Raw genomic sequence first — 23506 nt, forward strand, 5'->3', positions numbered from 1 at the left:
TCAAGTAAATTGTATTATCTATACTAAATATGTATAGTACATACATATAAATGCATATGTACTGCACATAAAAATCTGAAAGATCAAAGTTTAAAGTATCATGTTTTTTATGTTAAAAATATTTTATATTTCTTGTTCTATCGCGCGCGCGAAATTGCGAGCCGAAATTCAGTCGAAGCTACAAGCATCATCCGCATATTTCGGATATAAAGTACGTAAAGTTTTAAACAAAATTCGAAAATACTTGTAAGAAAAAGATAAAAATTTTACATTTTTATCATCTTATTCCTTTTATTTATGGAAATAGTTTTAAACAAAAGTTGTTTCAAATATATATGCGCACAAAATTTTAAAAAAATTGTTCTTTAATTTTTGTAAAGATTAAATATTATGTAAAGAGAGATACACACGATTATACATTTATTTGTATTTATAACAAAATATTCACATTTGACAACTTATCGGTTAACCTTCACGTATAACCTTTACTTATTGGTTAATCTAACCTAATCTAACCTTAATCTTATCTTTTACTCTCAATGTCCTTAAATTTAAATGTAAACATTTTTACAATTCATCGAAATTTTAATTTAAAAAATAAAATATTTGTGTCATTTCACAACATTCAAGAGCATTGTTTATTGAGATTTTAATAATAATTTTCAGATGTCTGAGTTAACGCAAGTGCAAAGTAATAAAATTTTTGGAGGATGGCAGAAAGTGTATTCGCACAACAGGTAAAATATATGACTTATGCAAAAGATATAATTTATTAATATTAATTGTAACAATTAAATTTATTTCTGCAAAATACTTTGTACTCAATAAAATAGACGATTATAATTATTCAACAGTGTGCAATTAGGATGCAAGATGAAATTCGCTGTCTATCTACCACCCCAGGCTGAAGAAAGTCCTGTACCAGTTATCTATTGGTTATCTGGTCTTACTTGTACCGAGGCTAATTTTAGTGAAAAAGCTGGAGCTCAGAAATATGCTGCGAGTTATGGTGTGCTTCTTGTTATACCTGATACAAGTCCAAGAGGATTGAATATTCCTGGAGAGGATGCTAGTTATGACTTTGGCACTGGTGCAGGATTTTATGTGGATGCAACACGTGAACCATGGAACAAAAATTATAGGATGTACAGTTATGTTACCAAAGAACTACCAGCTTTGATCAATAAAGAATTTCCAATTTTACCAGATAGACAGTCTATAATGGGCCATAGGTATGAAAAATAGTAATTTTTTGCAAGAATATTTTAAAAATATTCTTTTTTTTTTTGTTTTAGTATGGGTGGACATGGTGCTTTAATATGCGCTTTTAAAAACCCTGGACAGTATAAAACAGTCTCAGCTTTCGCACCTATAAGTAATCCAATTTTATGTCCATGGGGAAAGAAAGCTTTCTCAGGATATCTGGGAGAGCCAGAAGACAATATTGCATGGAAAGAATGGGATGCTACAGAACTAGCAAAAATATATGATGGTCCACCTTTGGACATTTTAATCGATCAGGTTTAATTTTAAAATTATATATTTATATTTCATTTTAATTTATATCTTATGTTCGTAGTCTTTTACGTTCGTAGTATTTAATTGATATTTCTAGGATTTTTCTTCAAACTTTTAATTGATAATTACTCATGCTTCATAAGAAAAGTTTGTATTTTGTATTTTATAATAAAAGTTTGAATGTTTATAGGGCAACGAGGATCAGTTTCTGAAACAAGGTCAACTGTTGCCAGAGAATTTATTAAATGCTGCCAAAGATAATGGGATAGCATTAGTTCTCAGATTTCAGGATGGTTATGATCATAGCTATTATTTTATAGCTACATTTATCGAAGATCATTTCAAGCATCATATAAAATATCTTAAAAGTTAAGTGTTCTATATTAAATATTCTATATTATTATTCTATTGGATTTTTAAAATAATTATCTATATTATATTATCTATATTATATTTTTTACAAGAGATTTAAAATTATTGTAAATTAAAATAATACTAAATTTTCTCCAAGAAAAGAACTTGCATTTTTATATAAAAATTGCATGAATGATTATTTTGATATAATTTCTATAGCTTATTGCTTTTTTGAAAAATAATAAAGTTATATTTCATCATGTAAAAACGATATATAAATAATAAAAATATATAATGCATATCTACATTTTTCGCAAATTTGTTCTTGCAACATAATAGAAACTTTGCAATTTGTGAATAGAATATAATATAAATAAAAATCTAGAATAGGGAAAATATCATTTACGAGATTCTCGCAACCCATGCCAAAGGGTGAGAAGTGGTTCCCGCTTTTGCCAGATATTAGCATTGCCCCAAGCTTGCCAGAATCTATAATAAAAAAAAAAAAAAGAAATTATAGTGCGATTTATACTATTTGATAAAAATGAAAATTTTTATTAGAAAAATTATGTAGCATTATATAAATTTATAATGAGCATTTGCACAATACCTTTTATTTTTTTTCTTTTTTGGAAGAGAAATATATCAAAATATATAATAATGATACACATATATTATAACTTAAGTCTTGTTATATGATTGAACTTACATTCCGAATAATGCACCACCTAAATGTGCAGCGTGATCAAAATATTTCCATCCTAAGATGCAACCAACAACATCCATAGCCATTATTCCTTTGATTGCCTACATGAAAAATGTTGCAAAAATATAAAACAATTACAAAAAATATATAATACCAAGATATATAAAAATAATACTATTTTTACATTTATGTAATCAAAGTTATATCCAAATTTCAATATAAAAAATGGAGATACATACCATACCAGCTGTAAATGTGAACATAGGAAGAAAAATGATACTAAGTTGAATGTCAGGATATTGTGTACAGATAAATCCAAGAATGCCCATAATTGCTCCTGACTGAAATAGAAAACAAATTGTTGAAAGATAAAGAAAGATAAAACTTATTTAAAAGAAAATATAAAGCTTATCTTTTTTTTTTAAGTAAAGCTGCTTACCGCTCCCAAAGAAAGGCCTGGCACACCAAATATTGTTTTGTACACATGACTAGCAAAACTGGCTATCACTCCACTCGATAAATAGACAGCTAAAAATTGCTCTTTTCCCAATGCTGACACAGCTATCGTGCTGAAGCTATGTAATACATACATATTTGCAGCCAGATGAAATATGGAATAATGTGAAAAGGTGGAAAGTACCATAGGCCAGCATGCTGCACCTTATGTATAAGAATTATTACAATTAATATTTATACTAATTCGAAAAAGAAAAAAACCAATATTGTAAGCTTTTGTATCAAGTACTTGAGATGATAATATCACTTACTGGAGGCAGGATTGGCACAAAAATAACGCACCATCGACTTCTGCAATGCTGGCACTCGCCAAGCTAAGAATATGACTGTATTTATAAAACATATAGGCACAAACATTTTCTGTCCTTCTGTCAAGTTTCTCCACCATATCTCCATTTCGCCCCTCCATCCTGTTCGCTAACCAATATATTATTGTATGTACAATAAAACATGCAAAACATCATCTACTAAATATTTCTTTAACTAATACGTACATTAGTTCGAAACTGTCTGTAACGTTGGATTATTTTATATGTCTGGCTTCTGATACGTTCATATTCCCAAATTGCAGCACCAACCATAGAGGCACTGCTAAACTGATGAAATACAAATATTGCCAAATATTAAAAAATAATTGATTTCAAAGTCTTTAAAAAAATTAGAGAAAAAATAAGAGATCTTATCACAGACATTAGCAACAACCAAATTCTATTTCTAACATTATTGACAACATTTGAAGAATATGATAAAAGAATAGTATTTCTTCACTACTATACTTTTTAACTCTTTTTTTTCTTTTAACATATAAATGGAATAGATGTGTTGTTTGAACTATAAAATATATTCTTTGATCATAAAGAAAGTCTTTATGAATAGCTTTGTAAATTATTTATTTACCATGATGGTGAAACCGAGATGTTTCCACAATCTCGCAGGTTGTATAGTTCCAGTTTCGATGTGAACATTTAGAAAAGGGGACTCTGGCTGCTTAAGAGAAATCTGTGATCTCCTCAGATTTCTTATTTGCCTATATTGTGATGTTTGCAATTTGGGCTTACAGTATTGTACCGTCGCAAAGAAACTGCAATTATAAATACATTAATATGTTTGGATTTTATGCACATATTTTAGATGTTTATAGATCATGCTGTTATGCATATTACAGTGGAAGATAAGCATTTTTAGTATTTTTATAATTTATTACAATTATAAGAAAATTGAATAATTTATGTTATTCTAAATCAGTATTGAAATATTTTTTTAGATATACAATTAAAAATCATCTTATACAATGTGTTTTATATATAGATTTTTATTAATTTATACAAATTTATAAATTTTTATACAAAGAATGAAAAAACAGCAAATAGTATTATATTAACATAAAAAATGAGATTTCTCGAAATCTTGCCAAAAAAAAAAAAAAAATATTTCTTGTCAAATAATACAGTAATAATAATCTGTATTCTACCTATAAGACATCCTGTATATTAATAGATATAAGAATATAATGCTATGAAATGATTAATATTAAAAAATAATGAAAAGTTTCTAACATAATTTTACAGCAAGGAATACAGAAAATTATAAATTATTATATTTAAGAAAAAAGAGAAATTTATGAAATAGAATGTTTACAAAGAAAAGTGCAAAGAAGGCAAAAGTAGTATGATGTCATATACTAAAGAGAAAGAGAGAGGTGTGGAAATCTTTCGCACCATCTGTTCGCCGTGTCGCCCAAGTGTAAAAGTGTCCTAGTTGTCATGCTACCGAAATTTATCGCACGTCTGTAGAATTCGCGAAGATTCCATACGCCTGTACATGCGTAAAGTGAGAGAAATTTAGCTGCACGAGACACGCCGGATAATCTCTCGTGCTAGAGACGGAACGATCGCGAGCGATCAGACGTGACGTTAACCCATTCGAGATTTCACGTCACGTCGAAAAAGCGATTATTCTCGGGGAGGTTGGCGAGACTGGTGACTCGACTGACACGAATCTCGGCGCAATGGAGACGATCCGCGGCGTTTGACGTGAACGAGAACGTCGAAATTATCTCGAAAATACCCCCCCGGACACTGCAATGGCGGACGAGGAGCTACCAGCAGGTTGGGAGAAACGTCTCAGCAGATCGACCGGTACGTTATCTCGAAATCAGGATCACGATTTTTGCAACTCGTCGTTGCTGAATTTCGTCACCGGCAAGATCACGCGTCCCGTTCATTCGCCGGCATTTTTTCGCTGATACGATCAATCCGAAGGCAAGACTCTCTTCGAGATTCCGCCGAATTTTCTCGTCACTTTTATACTTCGTATAGATGAACTTTTGAGGACGAGAAACGATCGGATGCTATGCCGAAGACCCGTTTCCTCGAGCTTCTTTTTCATCGAGACTTCGCGTCACACAAATATCTATTAAAAAAACGAAGAATTTGCTTTACGAAAGTTATTTATTGATCTGTCGGAAATTTTGGCTTATGGAATATTTAACAGGGATCTTCTTGAGGCTTGTTTCTCACATAAACTTTTATCAAATCTATGCAAACTGTTATTTAAATATGAACATACTATGTAGAGACAAGTATTCTCAATGGGAATGATACAATTGTTATAAAATGAACTTAATTAGATCTAAAAATATATTTTGTCAAATTGTCATATATAATTTTATTTTCAATGGTTGTATATTATTGATAATCTAATGTTTACTCAGTTTAAAATATTCAAGTTTTTATTCATACAAATATAAAGTGCAATGAAGCAATGAAGAGAAAACATAGATTTAGATGTCTTAAATAAATATAACATATTGTTATCATAATCTTTCAGTCAATTTTTTTACAGGAATCTGTATTATAATTGCAGGTCAACATTATTATTTAAATATTTATACTAAGGAGAGTCAATGGGATAGGCCAGATAAACCTGCGGATCCATCTGGTAATGGCAAAGCAGATGGTCCGGAAGAAGTGCAATGCTCTCATCTACTTGTAAAACATTCAGGCTCTCGACGGCCTTCCTCCTGGCGAGAAGAGAATATTACTAGGTCAAAAGAAGAAGCTCTTGAACTTGTTAAATGTAATCTTTTATAATTATTCTTTATTACATTTTGTTTGTAAATAGAATATTTCTTTTACTATGTGATGTTACATAGACAATATGTTGTTGACAGCTTATAGAGAACAAATCGTATCCGGTAAAGCAACGTTTGCCGAACTCGCTTCCAAGTACAGCGATTGCAGTTCGGCGAAGCGTGGCGGTGACCTTGGGCCCTTCAGTCGGGGCACAATGCAGAAGCCTTTTGAGCAAGCGGCATTCACGCTGAAGGTAGGCGAGTTGTCTTCGCCTGTGCACACAGATAGCGGAATTCACATCATCCAGCGGACTGCATAAGCCAGCAGAGCTCAAAATAAATTGCCGAAAACTTGTGAGAAATTTCTCTCTCTTATCTTTCTCTTTCTCTCTTTCTCTTTGTCTAATGTTAACAATTGTAAATTCATACCAATAGGTGTTCTCCCAACATCATACATTGATCGTTGCGGTATATATCTTATTTAAATCAGAATTTGACATTTCAAACCAAGCATTTTTTTAGACTTGATTTTTTAAACTAGATTTAAATGTAAAATTATTCTTATATTTTTCTCTTTTGTTGATAATTTTCTGTTTTGCAATAGGATAATAGTTAATTAACGGTGTAATCAAAGAAACTTTGAGGCGTCATTAATATTTTAAGTATGAGAGTACATGCATCACAATATCATTGATAGGCGCTGGGATATTAATATTGACAACTATTAACATTAGGAGAAATATAATATTTGAATATGCTTTGGAGAAATCCATTATTATTATCTTATCTCAGGATGTAGGGATTGTTTAATGTTAAATGTATCTTCCAGCTTGATGAAAGTTAAAACTTGGACTGCACAATTAATTATTGTCTAATAACTTTATATAATCGTTATTAGTATAACAATGAAAATTAATAACAATGAAATATTAAAGATTGTCATGGCAGTTTACTTTTAGCAACAAAACTATTGTATTGTAATATTGATTATATATTATTGATTGGCCAACTTTTAATCATATTTATGGTAAAGTTTCACTCTTTTATTGTATTTTATTTATTTGCAATTTAAATTAATGACAATTGAATCAATTATAATTAAGTTTAACTAAAATTACATTGCATTTATTCAGAGAAAATACACTTTATTAATCAAATATTAATAGTAAAGTTTATCTTTATGTAAATTTTTAAATACATTGATAGTAATCCAAAGTGTACACAATACCTTAAATATTTTAATAAAATGTTTTGCATGTTTCAATTTTGAAATATAATAAATATGCTTTTTTAATTTTTTTTTTATTATAATCTTCTATTCTTATGTAATATTCGATGCATTTGATGCAGTATGATATGTACTTCAACATTTCAACAAGCATTTCTATTGCCCCATGTTAATAGAATCATAAATCTTGATTTATTTTTAATTCGATATTAATACAATAACACAATGTTGAGAAAAAAAATCACGGACGACTGAAAAAAAGATATATAAATCTTTATTTCCAAAAAATACCATTTTCAATTCGAGGATGACAAATAGACAAGTAATAAAAAATCTATTTCTTTCAATAAATCAACAAATTGTGTGCATAAAGAATAAATTAAAAAGAAAAGAAAATATATAGAGATGTTTTATCTGTCCACATCCTGAAAGACAGAAATTTTTGAAGATGATTAGTTTTGGAAATAAATATATATATGTACAACTTTTTACAACGTTATGTTATGAAACAAGTTTTATGATATATGAGACAAGTACAATTGGGGCAATTTCAGAGTATCATTTTTAGCTATGTTACATAAATTAATGTATTATACGTGAATTTACTATTAGGATTCCATACACAAGATGATTTATGCTTAAATGTATATGTAGCAAAGGGATAACGTATATATTTTAAGCTTTACAAAATTTTAAGTGTAACTTTGAGATATTTGCTAATAACTTTACATGATAGATATCAATACATGATAGCTAGATTCATTTGAATGGTTTGTTTTGTCTCTCTCTCTCTTTTACTTTTCTTTTGATTTATAGTAAGATATTTGTCTAGATAAAATTGAATATTTCTAAGTACATGTGGTATTATGGAATCTTAAAAGATTGATATATATTTAGTATTTTATAAATTACTTGAATGTGACAAAACATCATTCTTTTGAAATTAGTTAGCGAAAATTTAATGTTGCTTTGATTTCTCGAGTGTTAATGCAGAATATCATAGAAATATATACAAAATGCGAAAAGATTAAAAAGACTTGTAAAACCATATGCAATATTATCACATAAACGTGTGCAGCTACTTTAATGACTCATGACTAGTTATCTTCGGTCAAATCATTTACTTGTAGGAAATAAATGTTACCGTTGATGTTAATTAAACTATCATTTAAAGCACATATGATGCTGAATTTAACAATTTGTAATCTTCGGATATGTGTATAATCATATACATTAATTACTATTATTAATGATTAATTAATAACTAATTATATGATTTTATTGTATGAATTGTAATTTAAGTGATGAGAAAAAGATCTCTTCAAAAATACTATTTAAAATACTATTTAAAGATACATTGTATATTTCATTAATCACTATGTATTTGTCAGTTTGCTTCTATCGATGAGAACACGAAATACATTAAATAACATTGAAAAATATATATGTATGTCGTATATTTACTTTTTTCAAGACAATTTTTTTTTACTTTTCAAAATTATAAAAAGATGTCACAATTGTATTCTCATTATGTAAATTCATTCATATAATAATTATATAAATAATTATATGAAATTTATATATATATATATATATATATATATATATATATATATATATTTTACATATAATTATTTTAATATAATAAATTTATAGTAAATTATTATAAAAGAATTTATATTTTTTAAAAGAGAATCTGTTTTAGGAAAAAATAAGATTAAAATTTTATACAATTTTCAAATATTTTCGATTATATAAATAAGTATGTTAAACTAATGAAATTTTTTTTGCGGTTTTTTCAAACCGTTTTTTATGACTTTAAACAATTTTAAATAGTTTGATAAAAGAGGAAAAAAGTATTTTACCTATTTACTTTTGTCATATATGTAGAACTTTAATTTGATATTTCTTAATCACTATATTTAGCGCTGTAATTTTATTGCTTCTCGTATATATTTTATTTTTTATCAGAAAAAAACGATCAAAAGTATTGTTTGATTATCATGAGATGTTGGTTATCAAGCGATTTTTCATTTTTTACTATATTGAAATGTCGTATGCAAGATTAGTTTTCAATTTAAAAGTTGAATTAAAATATTGAAAATTCCGCGCGCAATTCTAATCGGAACGAAGTTGTATGCGCTTCTTTCGTGAAAAATAAATGTTGGCAATATCGACTAAAGCGCAGCGCAATTATGTCCGTTATGTATTTGCCCACGCGTAGTTTCGTCTCGCGTCTTCTTCCGCATTGTTTACCTTTTTTTATCCCGTGAAAAATAAACGCGTATCAAGAGTGTCGAGCGAAATGTCACGTGGAGTATTAAATTGTCGCGCGTGCTTGTATAACAAGCCGCGTTTTTTCGCATTTAACTGCACATTCCGTCCAGACCAGCACATTTGCATTAACAGGATGTGTCCGCTTCCTGGAAAAACCTGGAAAGTCTGGAATTCTCAGGTATTTCCTTTTTACCTTGAACAATTAATAAATTTCATGAAATCTCTTTATTGAGATTCTAAGAATTTTTTTGAAAATTGACTCAACTTTTTAACAATTTTGCTTTTTTATATTGCAAGCGATTAGTCAAATTAATAATCAGTACAGTGATACGATCACATCCGCGTATGCATTTTGATAGTGACATTGCAATGTCATATATCGCATCTAAATTCTAAATTCATCCTAAAACGATATTAAATCAATAAAAACAAAAATGTACTTTAATCATATGCTCTATATTTTAATTATTAAAACAGATAATCTAAATAGCTTTTAAAATATATTTATGAAGATAGTGAATATTGTGTTTAAAATTGTAAATTATATCTCTGTTTATATTTATTAATGTCTCAGCAAAATATTGAGTATGTAATCACACAATCTCGTAATAGTTGTAATTCTTGGTGATAAAAAATGAAAAATGCTTATCTTGTGAGTCATTCTCTTAAGTACATTTTTGAATTAAAAATTTGAAATTTAAATAGCTTTTTTTTCTTTTTGATAATATGAATAGAAAACTTTTTGAAAAGCAATAAAGAAATTTATTTTAAAGTGTATCTATTTTTGTACAAAGTGTATAATTTTATTCAAAATTTTGTACAAAAAGATTTAGAAAATCAGGAAATTTTTTACAAGATTTGAGCAAAGATCTTGATTAACGGCAATTAAAATAATAATAATAAAATTGGCGGTAATAGAACTACTGCTTGGATGAGTAAATCCGTTTTTTGATAAAAATATTGAAAGACATGAATGATCTTTGAATTATTAATCTAGCTTTATACGTTTAAGTATAATGATCGCGTTCATTCCATAAATTGTTTGCCTTTCTTTATATTTTTAAATATATTTATTAGGTTTATAAAACTTTGAGATATCTTTTTTGCACGTATATATATAACGTTCTTCTTCGATTTTTCGATATTTTATAGCTGCTCTTAATAAGCTTGAAATATTTTCCAACAGTCTTTTATACACGTAGTCTGTTGATTAATCTATAAAATAGTCATTAGACGCGAAAGGGTTAAGATGACCACGTTAACCCGATCGAGAATAATACGCAATACGTTGATTACTCGAGTGAGTCTAACGCAGGCATGATAGAATAATGTTGTATGAATGAAGTTCATATTTTAGTGCAGTGCATATTTTATCAAATTAAAATTTATTAATATAAATTATTATTTTTATAAAAGATTAAAGTCGCTTTATATTATTTTTTTAATATTTTTTTATTTTCAAAAAATATGTAGAGAGATTTTAAAAAATAATATATACTCTAGTTTACTACTTTTTGTTGCAATGTCATACAAAAATAGTCAATTTTACTTTCAAACTTTCAAAATAATATGCCTTTTTGAAAGGGTCGATGATTGATACACCATCATTACGGGGAATTGCCAACGTGACGTATTACCGCGCATTATGCCAATCGCGTCCCCAGATCGCTCAAGAGTGTGTATTGATATGAGCGATTACATAATAATTTGGAGCAGGTTTCGCGCAGTGTTCCCAGCTGAGGGGCCCCTGAATGGCGGATTTCCTCCGACTATGGGGCGACCTGGTTAATGCGCGATGCGTACAGCGCGCCCATTAACAGTTAATTCGATATATGCGTGACCTTAAAGAGGTTCGTATATCTAAAGAGAGACAAATCGAGTCACGTGAGACGATGAATGATCGCATAATCAACTAAATAGCGATGACTTCTTTTTAGCAATTATAGCTTAAACAATTATCTCTTGCTTAACCCTCCCCCTCCCCCCCTTTCCTCCCACACTTTCATGCGATTCTAATTTATATCCCTTAGTTTATAATATATCGATAGAAATATTCCGATTGTGAAATATTTATTTATTAAATTTTTTTTTCTTTTTTTTCTTTTTTTTTTTTTTCATTTTTGCGCGAGTACAAATGTATGACATATATAGAATATTATTCGAGGAGAAATTCTTCTCAAATTTTTTTCGATTGCATCTGGGACGAAATGACGGAATATTGACGATACTTTGAAATAGAAAGAATGCGCGACTATTTGATGATTCCTTTAGTTACATAACATTTTGACAATGCACGAATAAATAAAATATATTCGTGTTGAAAATAACTGTCATTTGAGTAGAATTCAACAATGTAATACAAACATTCGATCGGCGACCGAACAGTAAGAGCGCAATTTCGTTGCGCTCATATCACTCGCGTGCGTGCATCTCCGCATTAGGATGCGTGTCTCCGTGCGACCCTGACGAGAGATCATTAGTGATCAAGAGCGGTTGCGCAAACTCCATAATTTTTCGTTCGAACTACTACGAGTTATCATAAATTAGTCACGACATCTGAACTTGTAGAAATTTGTAGCACGCAATGATGAAAATGATCTCGTAGAGAACTCCAATGAATCGATCTTTCTCTCTCTCTCTCTCTCTCTCTCTCTCTCTCTCTCTCTTTCCTTTTTCCTCTCCTATCTCTGTTTCTGTTCTTCTATTATATTTCACGATCCATATCACCTTTTTTTATATGGACTGTTTTGAAAATCATTTTTTCAGTTAAAGATATTTTAAATGAAACTAGAGTTAGTTTTTCTTCAGCATAAATTTGATTGGATGTGTTTCTTTACGAATGATCTCACTCGTTTTTTGTTATAGTTTTTCTTTTGAAAAGACACAATTACATGACCAAGTGCATTTGTTGCGAACAATATAAAAAAACCCGCTTTTCTCTTGTTTAAGTATTTTTTTCAATACGGAATTTTAAACGGGCTGTAATATTGATATGCGAAGCCAGTTCTCCTTGGAGAATACAGAATTACATTTGCGGTTATGCGATTGAGGTTTTATACGATTTAATATCTCACGATGCATATAAAGTATTTCACGACTTGGTGAGAGAGAGATTAATATGCTTTTTTGAAATTTATTATTATTATTAATAAAATTACGAATATAAATTTCTTCTCTGATTATATAAGTAGTTTTTTTTAGTCTTAAAAATATATCTAATGGTAAAAGATTATCGAAAGACTTTTGGTGACTTTCAGTAATGATATGAGTTATAAATCAATCAATAAAATTATAAAAAAGTTTATGGAATTAAAATTTAATTTTATAGTAAATTGAATGGCTAGAATAGTTGCTTGCATTATAAATCAGAACAGCTTATCATAATTTTTTTGCAAACGTAGCAAAATCAGAGGTCACCGAGATACATGTTAACTGTGATTTTTACTAATAATAAGATACTTTATATATTTATATGAGAGAAGATAAGATTTCGCGCGCCAATGAATAATACATACATGAATCATTGTAAATGCATAATATGATGATGCCAATCACTAACCGTGATAGAATTAATACGTAAGAATCTTTCCTATAAGAGAGTAAAAAATTCTGTTCAGAAGATATTATTTTCAGTCATTATTGACGATGCATTTTTAGTGCGCGCAAGATCTTTATTACGATGGAAAGTTGCGTTTACCTATCTCTCGTTCTCTTTAACGATTTAAATATCAGTATACCTGAAAAAAAAGTTGCGATCGGTCTATTATAGGATATCTTGAATAATAATGCATTACTATTTGAAAAAATTTATTTTATTTATCTCAAAATTTATTTCATTTTGCATTGATTTTTAATCTCTTATTTAATCTTTTCTTTTAATTTATTTTTTATTTTATTTAAACTCTTGTTTCAGCAATAATTCTCCACTCCATTTTCTTAAGAGCTATATAATTTATAATTAATTTTATATTTTTTTAAATACAAAACAATATATATCATTATCACCTTTCTAATATGTGTCGTGTAACGATAATATAACTAATTGAGCATATATTGCATTTTTTTATATAAACGTTTATTGATCAGAAAATCGTTTGTCATTTTATCGCAATTCTATGAGAAATTAATAATACACATATTAAAATTTCTTGTTAGATTTCTTTTGCAATATTCTCATTTTTCAGAGATAAGGTGACAGGCGTTAATTTATAATGCAATATATGTTTAATTAATAATGTCTTTCATTACACGATATATATTGGAAAATAATAATAAGATTAGTTTTGTATTAAAAATAGATGTGAATTTCATTACGAATTGTATATATATGACTTAAAAAAATAAAAGTATATGTGAGGGATTATTGTGAAAAATTGAAGACATTTTACATGTAATATACATATAATTCTAGATAAGAAATAGATTATTAGTTGAGTAATTATATTAATATATTAAACTATTAGATTTTTAAATTTTTACACCAAATCCTCATAAATCTTTGAATACACTAGAATTCAAATTCACAAAATCTTGATACTAAAAATTTTTATCACTACATGGACTTTTTATTATAGAAAAGTTTAATTTTACAAATTTGGTGCAACCAAAAAAAAAAAAAAAAAAAAAATCCATCTTTACGAAGAGAAACTTCTTGAAATCATCGATATCAATACCCGAGTAGTCTTTGCATAGCAGATCTGTAATTTCACGAATGTATCTTGTTTCGCGTGGCTCTGATTCACGGTCCTCCCGCGTCTTCAATTTGCATGATTCGCGAGCATCGCGAGAAGAATTTCCGACATTTAACGATTTACGATGGACGTATGATCATGTCGGATAATCATGCCCATCACGGAGAGGTGGAAGTCCGGGGAGGTGAGCGACGCTTGCGCTGAAATGCTCCCCTACATAAGTATCGCGAGCTAACTGCCACGGTAGTATTGCAGAACGCGTTATCAAGCAATAGCTAACTGTAGCTGAACAGCATAGTCATAGAATATTTTAACAAGACATTTGGACGAGTAACTCTCATCAAGTGGACCAACTAAAGGTGAGTGTTTTGACGGGATACATTTGACATGGTTGGCTTCTGAAACATTTCTTCTGTTTCGTAAAAATTGTTTTGTAAAAATTGACAGATTGACAATTAAACGATTAAACGTGAATGAGAGTAATTTAACAATACCTTGTTTTAATTTTTAAAAAAATTTGATAAATATACAGTGTTTTGATTGAAACATTTAATTGCAAAAATTGTTGAAGCCAAAAGAGTTTATTATAAAAAGTTTTAAAAAGATGATTATTTATGGTTATGGAGAGACTATATAATTTTTTATAGGATTGTATTGAACATATTTTAAGCAAAATTGTTTGTTATTTTATTAAAAAATTGTTAGTTAAATATGTTTTTTCTATTCTCTCCTTTTTTCAAATCTTTTATGTTCTATTTTTACACAATTACTACTTTAAATTTTTAACACTGTTTACTTGATTTGATTTTTTTTTACCATTAAGTTTTTATATTGTATGTATGATAGAATCTTTAGCGTACAATGATCGATTTAGCAAACATAATTTGTTAAAAGATAAAATTTTAATGAAATGTGAGATCGACACAAATGCAAAATTTTTATCATTTTTATAAATAAAAAAATTTTATATATATTATGCGCACATTTATTGTATTTATATAATACATTTATATTTTATTTTAGAAAAGATTTTTTAATTTATGTTTTACTATATAATAAAATATATATTATGATTTACTCAAGTTCTTTAAGAAGGAGTTAGAATCAATTATGTTAGTAGGTTAAATCTGACATTGAAATGTTTCGCAAAGATAAAATTAATGGTTATTATAAACTTATTAAAAATGGCGATATATGGTATTTGTTGCGCAATATTCCGTCGTAATGCGGCATAACTGGTATTATTAGGATATATTTCCCAATAAGTAACAGTCGCAAAAGTGTCTAGCACGAATACTAAAATAAGCCATTCATCTCAGCGCGCGGTAAGCGCTTTATGAGAATGTATGTTCTAAATTGCAGATTTTTTCCTTACTATTATATACGAATTTTTGGTTGCATAAAATGATTCATAGGCGACTCAATGACAAATATTTTAATTAATCTTATCGTCTAAAGAAATTTTGTCTTGAAAAATAATATAAATGTAATATAAGGATAATTAAATATATATAAGAATATAATATATATGCATGGGATAATTTATATAATATATAAAATATAAAAATAATACTTATATATATGTATAGAATATATAGGTAATTCTCAAAATATTTCTTTTTCACGATTTATTACGCGATATAATTAAATTTAATTGTTTAAAAAAAAAATAAACTTACCGATAAAAAAGTTAGCAAAAGATTAGCTTAACAAGAACTCAGGTGCTTGTGCAATAAAAACGCATATTCGTTATCATAGTTACCGCGTAAATTTGCAAGATACATTATTGTAACGGATAAGAGCTCCCGCGATTCACGTGGTCAAAGTCAAGGTGTTTGAGGCACGGCTGCATTTAATTATCCTCGATACGTTTGTATATCTCTTATCGACACTAATGAGTTATTCCCGCAATTACATTACTTTCAGACTGCAGCACTATTGTGAAATGAACTGAAGCTATGAAATTATAATGAGTATATAATTATAATGAGAAATTATAATGAGTATATAAATAACGGGTCTTCCTCTCTCTCTGTTAGTGCCCTTAAAATTTGAAATTACTCGTGATTCCAGAAGGAATTCTCTTCGTTTGGTGTTAAAATATTCTTGCAAATAATTTCGACTCGTAATAAATTTCTCTATAGGTTTTTTTTTTTTTCAGATTATTATATTTGTTATATTTATTAGAAAAAAAATATTCGTATATACTTTCTGCAAAATTTTTCGTATATCTTATGCCGGGATGTAAATCCAAATATAATATCGGGATGTGAAAAAATATTGACGTCTTTTTTGTCGAGTATTACAAATCTTTATTGAAGATCCCAGTACGCGCATCATGTCATAACGCGTTGTTCATAATAGTACCTTACAGCTGGTTTTATTTCACACCGCTGTTTCTTAAAGTAACATTTTAATCGTTTTTAAACAATTCAAATGCAATAATAAAATTTCTTTATTAAATTTGAAATTAATTAATCTTCACATTTACGGAATACACTTTCTAAATAAATTTTGCGCGCTAATGCCCGCGGCTTGGCTCTTTTGCCGATTTTCCCACTTAATTGTTAGTACTCTGAGCCTATCGCTGTTAGAGCTTATCGCTATTTATTTTTATTCTCTCTCTCTTTCTTTCCTTAATTCTTAACGAAATAAATATTTACATAACATGTATTGATATTCCCTCTGAACTCACAAACTAAAATTTCCACAAAAATAGAATAGAGTGAAACTAAATTAAGATTCGCGGTGTTTTACTGGCCAATCATATTTTTAAATTTATATTTTTCGCGAAATTATAATTTATTAGATATCAATTATCTCGATAAGCTGTCCTATTATTCGTGCGCAATTCAAACACAAGGACGAACTTTTCTAATATATGGCGTAAGTAAATGAACCACACGGCGCGCCGACACTGACCTAGATCGCGAGAATAGAAAAATGTCGAATCTCGTGAAAGCTTTATGCACAAAATACACTGAAATTAATCCACGGATGTTCGTGCTTTACGTCAGCGTGTCACGTCCAGAGATGATGAATAATTATTCTCCTCTTTCCGTTAATTCTGCGAAATATCGTCGTGTAATAATATCACTTTATACAGCAATTCGTAACTCTTTTGCAGCAGATATAAAGTTGTACGAAATTGCCGGAAGAACATCCCAAATTTTTTTTTCTCTTACATAAGTCTCTTATTATTATTATATAAGCAGCTATATATCTTTTTTTGTGTAAGAATAGAACAATAGCAATATCGAATTGCAATTTGTACGAGCAATTTAAATTTATACGGTGTAAAAGAAAATAATCTATCGCACATGACATGTATTACGGAACTTAAATTAATCATATTATGAATACATACGCGCATACGCGCGCGCGCGCGCGCACACACACACACACACACACACACACAATATAATATCTGATCTCCTTGTTTTATATTATACCCGATATTTTTCTTCCTTTCATGCGTGTTTACTCCGTTTTCTCGTGACAGGTTCAGCCTGTATTTGTTACATTCTAATCGATTAGTTTTAATCTATTTGGCCTTAGTTAAAATATGTTTAGTTATTGGTTTCCCGAGTGATATGGAAAATACTGTTTGTTCATTATGGAAAATAACGCATTACGAAGTGAATAATAGTTATACACTTCCATAAATATGAGCCGGTTTAGTTTTTTTTTTTATGCTGCAAGTCGTAAACATCCTATTTTGTCGAATGCAATTGCATATCATGTAACAATTGTGACGAATGTTGTTTTATGCGATTTGAATAATTGAAGCTTGCAATGACACATCTGACTGTTATCTCTGTATAATTATTAAAATCGATACCGATCGCAATTAAAGCTATTGAATAAGTATCGTGCATCTAATAGTAATTTATTAATCTTAACAAATATATTATAGTGTAATAAACATATATGTATAATTTTTGTACTAAATTTAATTACAAAGTAGAATCGACAAATTTATCTCATTACGCAGTTATGATGCGATGTGATTTAACCCTTTATCTGACTCATATAATATTTATCTTACGTAAAAATCTTATTATCATTCTTATATATATATATATATATATATATATATATATATATATATATATATATATTTTTTTATTGAGGAAATTATAAAGAATTATTCACATAAATATTAATTACAATAGCCAAAATATTTATTAATTACGAAAAGAGAAAATTATACAGAGATTTTATAGGATGGAAATAAAAGAACAGGTTGTACTCATAACATTTTCAATTGTGAGAAAGAGAGAGGGGGTGAAGGGGATTGTAAACCCGCTGGAGGGTTGAAGAAAACTCATTGTAAGAGGAGAATGCTGAACTCGGATTCGATCCATTTCGTGCACGTGACACACTGAATCGTACAGTCTGGGTCAAGGTAACACGCACGAGGGTCGTTTCGATGCGAGTAACGTTACACGAAACATCGGCATAAATTTATCGATAAAAGACTATTCTCGGATAAACCGCAGAATTTTTTTACATTCTTAAAAAAAGAAAAAAAGAAACATTTTCCGGTGGCCTTGAAGGCAATTAAATTCCAAAAAGAGTCCAAGATATTAAGCACGAAAGATTTTTAGTATATCAGATTTTGAATCGTATCAGCAAGTAATTTTAGAAGTTTGACGGAGTACAATTTAAAGATACAAAAATACTTAAAAAATAACATTCCGATGAAACGAGAAATATTGGAACTTATTGGAATAGGTTTCGAGGGTTAACAGGAGAATCGCAGGGAAATTAAAATTTAAAAAAGAATTTAACAAGCACAAATTTAAATCTAAAATTTATCGAAAGATTTAGAAATTTTTTGATCCAATAATTTTTGTATTTTTTGTATTAAAAAAAAAGATGTTTGACGTAACGCGAGCAGTTCAATTCGATTCAAGCGAGATTCGCATGAACGAACGTGCGGAGTGAGAGACGTTAATTTAATTCGGGCACATGGCCAAAAAACCACCTTCTACGATTAACCTCGAGTTTTTCGATATCTTTGAATTCGTCGTAGTAAAATACACACTTTTATCGCGGAGCTCAACAAATGAGAAGAACTCTCGCTCCTTTTTTGACGTACACGTGACACACTGAACTCGTGAGGCTCACTGTGGGTCAGCGCGTCTACGCGACCGCATGTATTATGTTTGTTTTCACGTGTCACCATAGCGATGTAACATGTAACGTCAGTCACAATCGATTGTGACCGACGATTACTCTCAATCTGCATTAGGTGTCACGCTTGCGATGCAGGCCGCGTGTCGTGCACGTAATAATCGCGTAAAAATTTCAATTGATACTTCCGAAATGCGAACGAACGGGGGAACAAGATTGCACAGTTTTATTATCTTTATTAAAATCTTATGAAAAATTAATGATTTAGGCAACATTTGCGGATTAAGAAATAAGATATAGCCTGTGCAGAGATCAAAATAATTAACCTCAGAAGTATTACCTGTAATATGTTAATCCGATTAAATTAATGGGAATTCGATTAAAGCTACTCTTGTACATTTTTTGTTCCGCCGATCAGCTGATCAGTGGATTTACAAATTTTTGACAACTACGGAAAACAAGTATTATTTCTTATGGATTTACGGATTTGTACTTGCACGAACTCCACAAATTTTTGATTTTATTGCAGTAATTTAATCGTAGATTAAATTTCGAAAAATTTTAAACCTACGATATCGTTTATTTCGTACGAAGATTAAATCCGTTGTGTTTGTTAAACACAACGTGCATCTGATCCAAAAATTTGATAAGATTTCTGTATAAAAAAAGAATAGAATTTTTTATTTATTGTCAAAAAAAAAAATTCGCGATATACAAGTATTATGTTTTCATCTTTTTATTTCTCACATCGAGAATTGTTAAAACAGAAGCTTCACGATAATAATGAGCGATTATTTTTGAAAGAGCGTTTCCTGTTTCGGATGACAAATCTTCTATTGCACGTGTTTGTCCAATGACTAGACGCGATTGTCAAAGAACAAACAAGTCACGGTTTAGTGAAGGATTAGTGTGTGTTAACTTGTTGTGTTAACGAATACAATGGAAACAATTAGTGCTTTACGACCGTTAATTTGTGGCTAACTGGCGCCGTATACACTGTAACTTGCATGTGAATATATTTAATCTCTAAAAGAGATATACATTATGATCCTTTTTTTTCTATTAATTTATACAAAAGAAAAGAAAAGGAGAGAAGAGGAATGATTAATAAAAATACACTTATAAACAATTAGAACTTAATTATTATCTGTCAGATATTATATATTTTTTCTTTTATTTATATATATATATATATATATATATATATATATATATATATATATATATATTTAAAGCAAATGAAAACAAATTTAAATTTATCTTTCTTCCTTGTTCTTATCGCTTAACTATGAATCTTTCCGTGCGACGGAGTACAGATATCGCTCAAAATAAAAGTAACCAAGAGAGATACAGCTTGAGGTACTTACGTGGTGCACACCGCGAACGCGTGCTCGGAATCCGCGGGGTGGGGACATATAAAAAGAAGGGTAAACCAGCCTCGTTCTTCCTCCATAGTCTAGTGAATGACGCATCTCTTCGCCGTCGTGCTCGCGTAGATCCTCGCAGCTGTCACTCACACGCGACACTATTTTCGTGGACCACGTATCTATACGTCGTGGTCGTCGTCGTCGTCGACGACATTCTATATCGTTGTACCGATCTGCACTGCCAACTGCATCTGGCAGTATCCTCGCATCTCTGGTTGATGCTAAGTGTCCACCCTCGCGGATGAATCGCGTTCGCCAACAGTAAGGAGAAAGATCAGCAAGGTATTCTCTTCTCTTTTCTGTCTTTTATCGAATCTTTCAATCTTGTTCTACTGAAGAATAATGTGTTGGAAAAAGAATATTGCATATCTTTTACTATTATCTTTTTTCGTATAGAATTATCTTTTCTTGCCGATTGTATCTTCAATAACGAACCACATTGTATATTCCATAATACAATGTATAGTAGGGAGTTAATTGAAATAGTTTGTGACCTTTTGTATCATTCCTGTACAAAGTGGTGATAATCTTAAATGCATAGATATTGACTAAAGTTATTTTTTTCCATAAAGAAAGATAAAGTGAGATCTTGATAAAATATCAAGAATAAATATAAAATATAAAATTATTGTTTTCTATTGAAATTGTATTGTGTCGACGATTACTCTTTGTCCGAGAGTCTTTGTTTGAACAATCATTTGATAGTGAGCCACTTGATCTTAGGACTCCAACTAGGTTACAAATCTTGAAGTTTAATTGTGCTAATGAATGTAGTATCGTGAAAAGATTTTATGTGTGAAATTATAACATGAGATTTAAACGTTTGAATATCCTTTAATTCAGATATTAAAATTCTAAAGTCAAAAAATTAAAAAAAAAAAAAAATCTGACGTGGGAAAAATCTAGAATCAGAGAATTATTCAGAGAATTAATTTAAAAATATCTGAAAGAACTCAAGAATGTTAAAATATAGAAGATTTTAAATCGACAAAGTTACAGAAATCCAAATACAATATTATTACAATAAAGTCGAAATGCAAAGAATCGAATATATAAACTCAGGATTCAAACGAATAAAATCTAAAAAATTTATTATAAAAATTCTATAAATTTATTTTATTGAAATTTCAAGAAATGTATATTATCGTAAAAGGATATAAAAACGCATGTAAGATTAAAGAGCATGTATATAATTAAATAATTATTCAAATGCAGTAGTCTTACATTTATCACAAGAGTGTGTCTATCAATAAAAAAATCATGCTTGGCATTGTGCTATTCAAACATATCTATTATCATCAGACGAGCCTACGAAAAATAGTATTACGTTATGAATGCATTTCGTAATAATATGTCATTATAAACTCATAAAGTCTGCGTCTTTAAATATGCGTGACATTCTATTTCTTATTTTACTTATATATAAATATACAAAAATATTGAAAAATTTTAACCAATAGAATTTTTTATTAATTTATAAATTACAATTTTTTAAATTATAAAATTGTGCGTAAAATAAAAAAATATGTGATAATATTAGAATGAAAATATATAAGAAAGGCAAAAACGAACAAGGAAAATATTCACAGCGATATATACTGCATAAATTATACTGAAAAATTAAATGATTAAGTGTTCTTGAATGATGAAAATGTTAATAGAATTGATATTTTCCTTTATTTATTGCGATAGAATAATTTTTTTCTAGGCCTATTAACATGCTATTCTCGTAGATCACGTGTACTTGGCAAGGATGCGCGTGTGTAGTTTCATCAGCAGTAAAAGATACACGCGAATATTTTTTTTCTACCAATAATTGATAGCAGATGTTTCGAGAGATGTAAAGTAAATTTTATCATTTATCGATGTCTTTGATTTGTGCTGCTTTCAATAACGGATATTAAAATGTAGTCTAATATAATATTAATTTGTGAAAATTGATCAGCAGTAAAAGAGATATATGAGCATATCTTTTTTTCGAAATAATTGATAGCAGACGTCTTGAGATGTAAAGTGAATTTTATCATTTTATCATTTTTATCATCGATGTCTTTGATCTATGCTGTTTTCAATAATAGATCCGTATCAAAATTTAATCTAATATAAAATTAATTAATGAAAATTGATAAGGATTACTGAATATTGTTTCCGCGTTTAGTTGAAAAAAATGATTATATCAAATTTGGTTTAATTACCCGACAATTAATTTTCCTTCAACTATTAACTGTACGCCGATGAAAAATAGAGAATGATTTTTTTTTGGCAAGAGAAGACAGGATTAGATTTTTAGACAGAATGTCCTTGATGACGGTCGCCGGAAATAATTGGCACGATATTGCAATTGTTCATTTGACCCTGAGAAGACATATAGTGCATTCCGGAAACTTGGCACGGTGGCGGACCGTTGCACTCGCGGAAAATTTTTACTTAACATAAATTGACAAAACAAGCATCCTCGAAGTAATGTTTTATACGGGCTCAAATTTTTGACGAAAAATAGATCAAACGACCTTTAATTAACGCAATTAATTTTATCATTAATTTATAGGAGAGAAAAAATATTTTACATAATTTTCA

At 29.2% G+C, this 23506-nt stretch overlaps 4 protein-coding genes across 8 annotated transcripts in view; 3 read left to right on the top strand and 1 right to left on the bottom strand.

Annotated features, from left to right (window-relative positions):
* Positions 1–85: 85 nt before the first annotated feature.
* Positions 86–1930, top strand: LOC126853168 (S-formylglutathione hydrolase). Of its 2 annotated transcripts, none has more exons than XM_050598709.1 (5): positions 86–211; positions 667–737; positions 855–1232; positions 1296–1521; positions 1709–1930. In XM_050598709.1, exons 1-5 carry the CDS (start codon positions 101–103, stop codon positions 1889–1891), a joined length of 969 nt encoding a protein of 322 aa, XP_050454666.1. In that variant the 5' UTR covers positions 86–100; the 3' UTR covers positions 1892–1930. The 2 variants fall into 2 exon arrangements, with proteins under 2 accessions (XP_050454666.1, XP_050454668.1); XM_050598711.1 differs by lacking the exon at positions 86–211 and adding an exon at positions 502–557 and having other exon boundaries at positions 1709–1926.
* A 139-nt stretch (positions 1931–2069) lies between these two features.
* Positions 2070–4953, bottom strand: LOC126853167 (presenilins-associated rhomboid-like protein, mitochondrial). Of its 2 annotated transcripts, none has more exons than XM_050598708.1 (8): positions 4566–4775; positions 3992–4175; positions 3589–3690; positions 3346–3511; positions 3018–3238; positions 2818–2919; positions 2582–2679; positions 2070–2361 (listed from the first exon to the last, which is right to left on the bottom strand). In XM_050598708.1, the coding sequence occupies exons 1-8, from the start codon at positions 4574–4576 to the stop codon at positions 2271–2273; spliced, it is 975 nt and encodes a 324-aa protein (XP_050454665.1). In that variant the 5' UTR covers positions 4577–4775; the 3' UTR covers positions 2070–2270. The 2 variants fall into 2 exon arrangements, with proteins under 2 accessions (XP_050454665.1, XP_050454664.1); XM_050598707.1 differs by lacking the exon at positions 4566–4775 and adding an exon at positions 4813–4953 and having other exon boundaries at positions 2074–2361.
* A 133-nt stretch (positions 4954–5086) lies between these two features.
* LOC126853179 (putative peptidyl-prolyl cis-trans isomerase dodo) lies at positions 5087–8641 on the top strand. The gene is made up of 3 exons (XM_050598723.1): positions 5087–5232; positions 5960–6172; positions 6267–8641. Exons 1-3 carry the CDS (start codon positions 5178–5180, stop codon positions 6485–6487), a joined length of 489 nt encoding a protein of 162 aa, XP_050454680.1. The 5' UTR covers positions 5087–5177; the 3' UTR covers positions 6488–8641.
* Positions 8642–9826: 1185 nt separating this feature from the next.
* Positions 9827–23506, top strand: part of LOC126853162 (glutamine synthetase 2 cytoplasmic) — a 29337-nt gene continuing 15657 nt past the window's right edge. The window contains exon 1 of one of the 3 annotated variants that reach the window (XM_050598692.1): positions 9827–9850. The gene's annotated coding sequence lies outside the window, so the exon portion shown is untranslated. Of the gene's footprint in view, positions 9851–14579; positions 14723–20954; positions 21212–23506 lie in introns of those variants that run through there. The other 2 variants (XM_050598690.1, XM_050598691.1) reach the window with 2 other exon arrangements.

Source organism: Cataglyphis hispanica, chromosome 11, assembly GCF_021464435.1.
Source record: "Cataglyphis hispanica isolate Lineage 1 chromosome 11, ULB_Chis1_1.0, whole genome shotgun sequence".
NCBI lineage: Eukaryota > Metazoa > Arthropoda > Insecta > Hymenoptera > Formicidae > Cataglyphis > Cataglyphis hispanica.

What these genes read in the sequence shown, in the direction of transcription:
- LOC126853168 (XM_050598709.1), top strand. Translation starts at nt 101, where the DNA reads ATGTTTTTTATGTTAAAAATATTTTATATTTCTTGTTCTATCGCGCGC. An exon ending in AAAGTGTATTCGCACAACAG is followed by an intron (nt 738 to 854) that starts GTAAAATATATG and finishes ATTATTCAACAG; the next exon opens with TGTGCAATTAGGATGCAAGA. An exon ending in TGGACATTTTAATCGATCAG is followed by an intron (nt 1,522 to 1,708) that starts GTTTAATTTTAA and finishes GAATGTTTATAG; the next exon opens with GGCAACGAGGATCAGTTTCT.
- LOC126853167 (XM_050598707.1), bottom strand. Translation starts at nt 4,859, where the DNA reads ATGACAACTAGGACACTTTTACACTTGGGCGACACGGCGAACAGATG. An exon ending in CAGGCCTTTCTTTGGGAGCG is followed by an intron (nt 2,920 to 3,017) that starts GTAAGCAGCTTT and finishes TTTCTATTTCAG; the next exon opens with TCAGGAGCAATTATGGGCAT. An exon ending in TCACATTTACAGCTGGTATG is followed by an intron (nt 2,680 to 2,817) that starts GTATGTATCTCC and finishes TTTTTCATGTAG; the next exon opens with GCAATCAAAGGAATAATGGC.
- LOC126853179 (XM_050598723.1), top strand. Translation starts at nt 5,178, where the DNA reads ATGGCGGACGAGGAGCTACCAGCAGGTTGGGAGAAACGTCTCAGCAGA. An exon ending in ACGTCTCAGCAGATCGACCG is followed by an intron (nt 5,233 to 5,959) that starts GTACGTTATCTC and finishes TTATAATTGCAG; the next exon opens with GTCAACATTATTATTTAAAT. An exon ending in AGCTCTTGAACTTGTTAAAT is followed by an intron (nt 6,173 to 6,266) that starts GTAATCTTTTAT and finishes TGTTGTTGACAG; the next exon opens with CTTATAGAGAACAAATCGTA.